This window comes from Littorina saxatilis, linkage group LG3, assembly GCF_037325665.1.
Source record: "Littorina saxatilis isolate snail1 linkage group LG3, US_GU_Lsax_2.0, whole genome shotgun sequence".
Classification (NCBI taxonomy): Eukaryota; Metazoa; Mollusca; class Gastropoda; order Littorinimorpha; family Littorinidae; genus Littorina; species Littorina saxatilis.
The window spans coordinates 56,325,034-56,329,259 of record NC_090247.1 but is presented as its reverse complement, the minus strand read 5'-3'; the positions used below and the strand labels follow the sequence as shown (position 1 = coordinate 56,329,259).

Below are 4,226 nucleotides of genomic sequence, written 5' to 3'. Positions count from 1 at the left end.
ACAGAGTTTGCCTTATTCGTGATCGCCGCCTGACTGGTAGTCAATGTCAGTGCCGCCTTACTCAGCCAAACTGCTTGTCACACTTGTGCAGCAGAAATAGAGTGTTTGAAATATTTCCCCTGCAGCTCAGCGTCAGACCAACGCGACAAAAAATAAAATAAAAATAGTAAGCACTAAAAGCAGCTGGTTGTTTCTGACACTCAGGCCCAGGAATGATGCTACACTGGCACCGTACGTGCATGCAATGCGAACCCAATGCTATGGAATCGCTACAGTGTCATTACTACGATGTATCACTATCAGTCACGATCAAATTACAACAACGCAGATTAGCGGCACAACGTGAGAAACGATATACAATACAGTTGCAAAACAAACCGAAATTCACGCGCGTGCTGTCCGAAGTAGACAAAAATAATATAGTGTGCGAGCAGCGCGCAGCTAGCTGCCGAAGCGAACTGCCCACACCGCACTGCCCGATCGATGGCTGCGGCCGCTCTCCTTTCTGTGAAGCGCCATAGTAGTGCGCAACAGGCCGAGAGCCAGGCTACAGCGAAGCCAGCGCATTTCCTACACTACCCACAATCCTCGCTGCTTTCTCGAGCCCACAACAAAATGGCAAACATGGCTCGACAGTCAGCCTCTCGGAGAGGCTCGAAAAACGATAACGACAAAGAGGAGGAAGAGGCGGAAAACAACGGATATATTCAAGTGTTTGTGAAGCCGCTTGATCACGGGAACTGCAGCCTGATTTTGAGCTGGCTGGGGCTAACGAACGCTAATTTAACAGCGCATCAACTGGGGGTGCTTTACGGAGCTGCTGCTGTGGTTTCTAGTCTGCTTCTCTACCAGCTTCTCCGATGTGATGTGGGCTTCTTGTTCGGCCGACTGTGCTCCATTCTCGTGCCCATGTTCAGCATACTGTGTGCATTTTACTGGCTGGCACTGTATTTTCGTCGCACGTGGAGTAACACCAGTGTGTATTTGTTGTTTTCGTCTTGCTTCATCGGAGAAACCTTCGCTCAAGTGTTTTTTCGCGACTGGGGGGCGGATGGAGGGGGAGGTGGCGGAGGAGGCGGAACAGCGGATGGCGTCGTTAGCGACGTGGTGAACCACGGCACCCAGCCCTTGGTGATCGTCTTCGTCCTGCTCAGCATCAGCCTGGCGTCCGTCTTCTCCTCCCTGGACACCAGCCACAGCGCGGTGGTCATCTTGCTGGTCAGCTTCACCCGCTTTCTGGCCTGCTCCATGCTCACTGACCTCCCCTTCGGGACGCGCACCTACCTGGGTTACATGTGTGGTTTTGCCGGTGTGCTTGTTGCCCGCTACATGGAAACGGTGCTCAAGCCACCCATCCAGCATTTCACTACCCACGATGGCAAAATTCCCGTTATCAAGCGACGGCGATCGAGCTCCTCGAGCGCCCATGCTTTTTCTGCTCATCGCTCCACGCGCAGGACCTCACTGCCTGCGCTCATTCAGAAAAGTCAGGTAAGTGTCATCACTAAGTTAAGTGCCCCTATGTGATTTTTCTCTGTAATTGTAAAGAATAGATAAACTTTATAAATGTGATTTTACTGTGAAATTATGCAGTGATGGCGCTAGTATTTTTTCAAACCGGTACGCAAACTGTTATGATACAAATAGTCCAGAAAAAACGGTAGGCTGGTCATTGGAACCAGTAAGAGTCCAACTCAGAGTACTGGATTTGTTGTTTTACCAGCAAAAAAACCCACGGTAGTTCAAAAATCAACCGGTAGGTCATACCGGCTACCATTTTTTGTTCCGGTATTTTCTCAATTCAACCGGTAAAATACCGGTAATTACCGGTTAACGCCAATACTGTTATGAGGATTGTTTTTGTTTTGTTTTTGTTCGCTCTTCCATGTCTTTCACTTCCATGTTTTTTTGTTTTTAACCCTGGAGTGTGTATCAAATATGACGATACAGTCACTATCCATCTGAAAATGTGCAATTTTGCACTTTAATGATATGAATGCCTGTTATTTTCCTAAGCTTACCACCAGTAAATATAGCCCCCTGTTGAATGTGCAAGTCTTCGATCTATTCATAGCATTGTGTGTTAATGTGAAGCATTTTTCATGTTTTGTTGATACATGTGTCCACGACATGGATACCGTATGAAGTATGTTGTGTTTGCGACTGTCATGTTTATGTGTTTGTGTGACAGGAAAACATACATGTGATTTATTACTGAACCAAATGCAGTGTTGCATGATGTACTGCTTTGTCACTTATGAGAATATTAAGGTGAATCTGTGTTGTGATGTACATGTATGCACATTACATATTAGATTTAGAAGTCAAGGAAGCAACACAACAATTGTAAATATTTTCACACAGTGTCAAGTTACCTTGACAATGAAATTACCATATTATGTGGTGTAAATGTATGTGTATGTTTGTCAGACCATGTATTAATATCTCGTCAGTTGCATCTGTGTCATCAGACACACCCCCCCCCCCCCCCCCCCCCCGGATTTTACTATGGTCTATACACGTATACATGTGAGAGAGAGAGCGAGACAGAATTTGTGAGACACATGCTGCATTATCATTATTGCCCTACATGTACACAGTGCGTTCACATGTTTTTCTGCTATAGTCTGTTCTACCTATTTTTACTGAACCAAATGTACTGTGTTACTTGAAATGAGGGCCCCCAAGTGTGGGTGAATGCGTGATCGAGTACACTAGCTAGCTACATTACTCCGTCGCGATATGGCCTTGGCTCAGAAATGGCGTCGAACTCCACTTTCCCCCCACTCGGGTTATTCATGGCCTAATTTCTGTGAACAGAGCCACAGAAGGACAACGGAAAGAGATTTCTTGGATCTAAGACATGTTTACCTTTCCGTTTTCACTTCAAGTCGATAGCCGATGTTGTTCTTTTGGTCGCTGTGACCCAATTTATGCTAATTATCGGCCGAGTTTTCTCGATTTGTTTGTGACATTTTACAGTGGGTCTAATTGGATTAATTTATTGCGATAGTGTTCGAGGACATAACATAAAAAATGAAGTTTTCCTGTTCTGCAAAGGCTGATGAAATCATAGAGTATCTTTCGGGCAGAAACGGTCAATGCATCGCCGAGTATTTTCCGGAAACAAACGAAGTGATGTTCATCACGTATTGTCGTAAGGAAACACGCGGATGAATCGTTCACTACAATGAGTTATCAAAAAATACAATCGCCGTTGTTCACTCAAATATTTGATGAGACTAGACCCGAGTATTATTTGCTGGATCAAAATTCATGGTTTGCGTTGTAGTTTGTACAGAAAATGGCTTCATAGGTGAAATGTGTCAATTTGCTGTAAGATGCATCGTGATGAACTACATTTTTGATCGGACTAATATTTTATCGGAAAGGTGTGAGCGGTCACATTCCCTTGTTTTAGGCGCGAAATCAATAAAGGGTGAAGCGTCATTGTGAATGAAGTCGTCATGGACGAAGGAAATAGAGAACGTAAAGGTAAATGTATTGCTGTAATTGTGTTATCTAGCGTGATGAACTGCGTGGCTATGAATAAATGTTTGTAGTTTGTTAATTTGTCACAATGCAATGATGTTTGTTTTTCTGTATTGTTTAGCAAGTACTTGTGCGTAGTTTCCGATCTTGAGACAATTTTCAATTCGATTCCTACATGTAAAAAAAAAAAAAATGTGTATCGATCTTTTGTAAAGTGATGAACTTACATTTTATAGAAACAATTTAATGAAAGACTGGAGAAATAATCATAACTGGCATGATTTCACCAATAATTTGAAAAAAATAAAACCGTCAGCATGTTGTTATTTTGATAGACAAATGCAATGCCTAATGTCGACGTAGTTCATCACTTTTCAGCAAATAAATTACACTGATCTAAAAGTTAGCGATTTTTGTTGTTATTTTAGAAATCAGTCATGAAAAAAATGCCTTAATCTAATTGTTTACCACGGATCTTCATATAGTTTTGATAAAATCAAACTTATCTCCTAGAATTACTTAATTGGCGTAGTTCATAACCTTACAGCAAGCATCTATTGCCAAATGTGTGTAAAGTGATGAACAAAGGTAACTTTTTTTTCCTTTGTCATTGATTGGAATTTTTTAAACAGTTACCTTTTACTTGTGTCAATTTCAAAATCTGTGATGTTCAACTAATTACAAAATGTCTTCAAGTCACATGAGCATGCACAGTTCATCATCTTACATCAGAT

At 42.4% G+C, this 4,226-nt stretch overlaps 1 protein-coding gene across 1 annotated transcript; it reads left to right on the top strand.

Annotated features, from left to right (window-relative positions):
- The first annotated feature begins 624 nt into the window (after nt 1-624).
- Nucleotides 625-3,553, top strand: LOC138961243 (cGMP-inhibited 3',5'-cyclic phosphodiesterase 3A-like). The gene is made up of 2 exons (XM_070332845.1): nt 625-1,491; nt 3,527-3,553. Exons 1-2 carry the CDS (start codon nt 625-627, stop codon nt 3,551-3,553), a joined length of 894 nt encoding a protein of 297 aa, XP_070188946.1.
- The last annotated feature ends 673 nt before the right edge of the window (nt 3,554-4,226 follow it).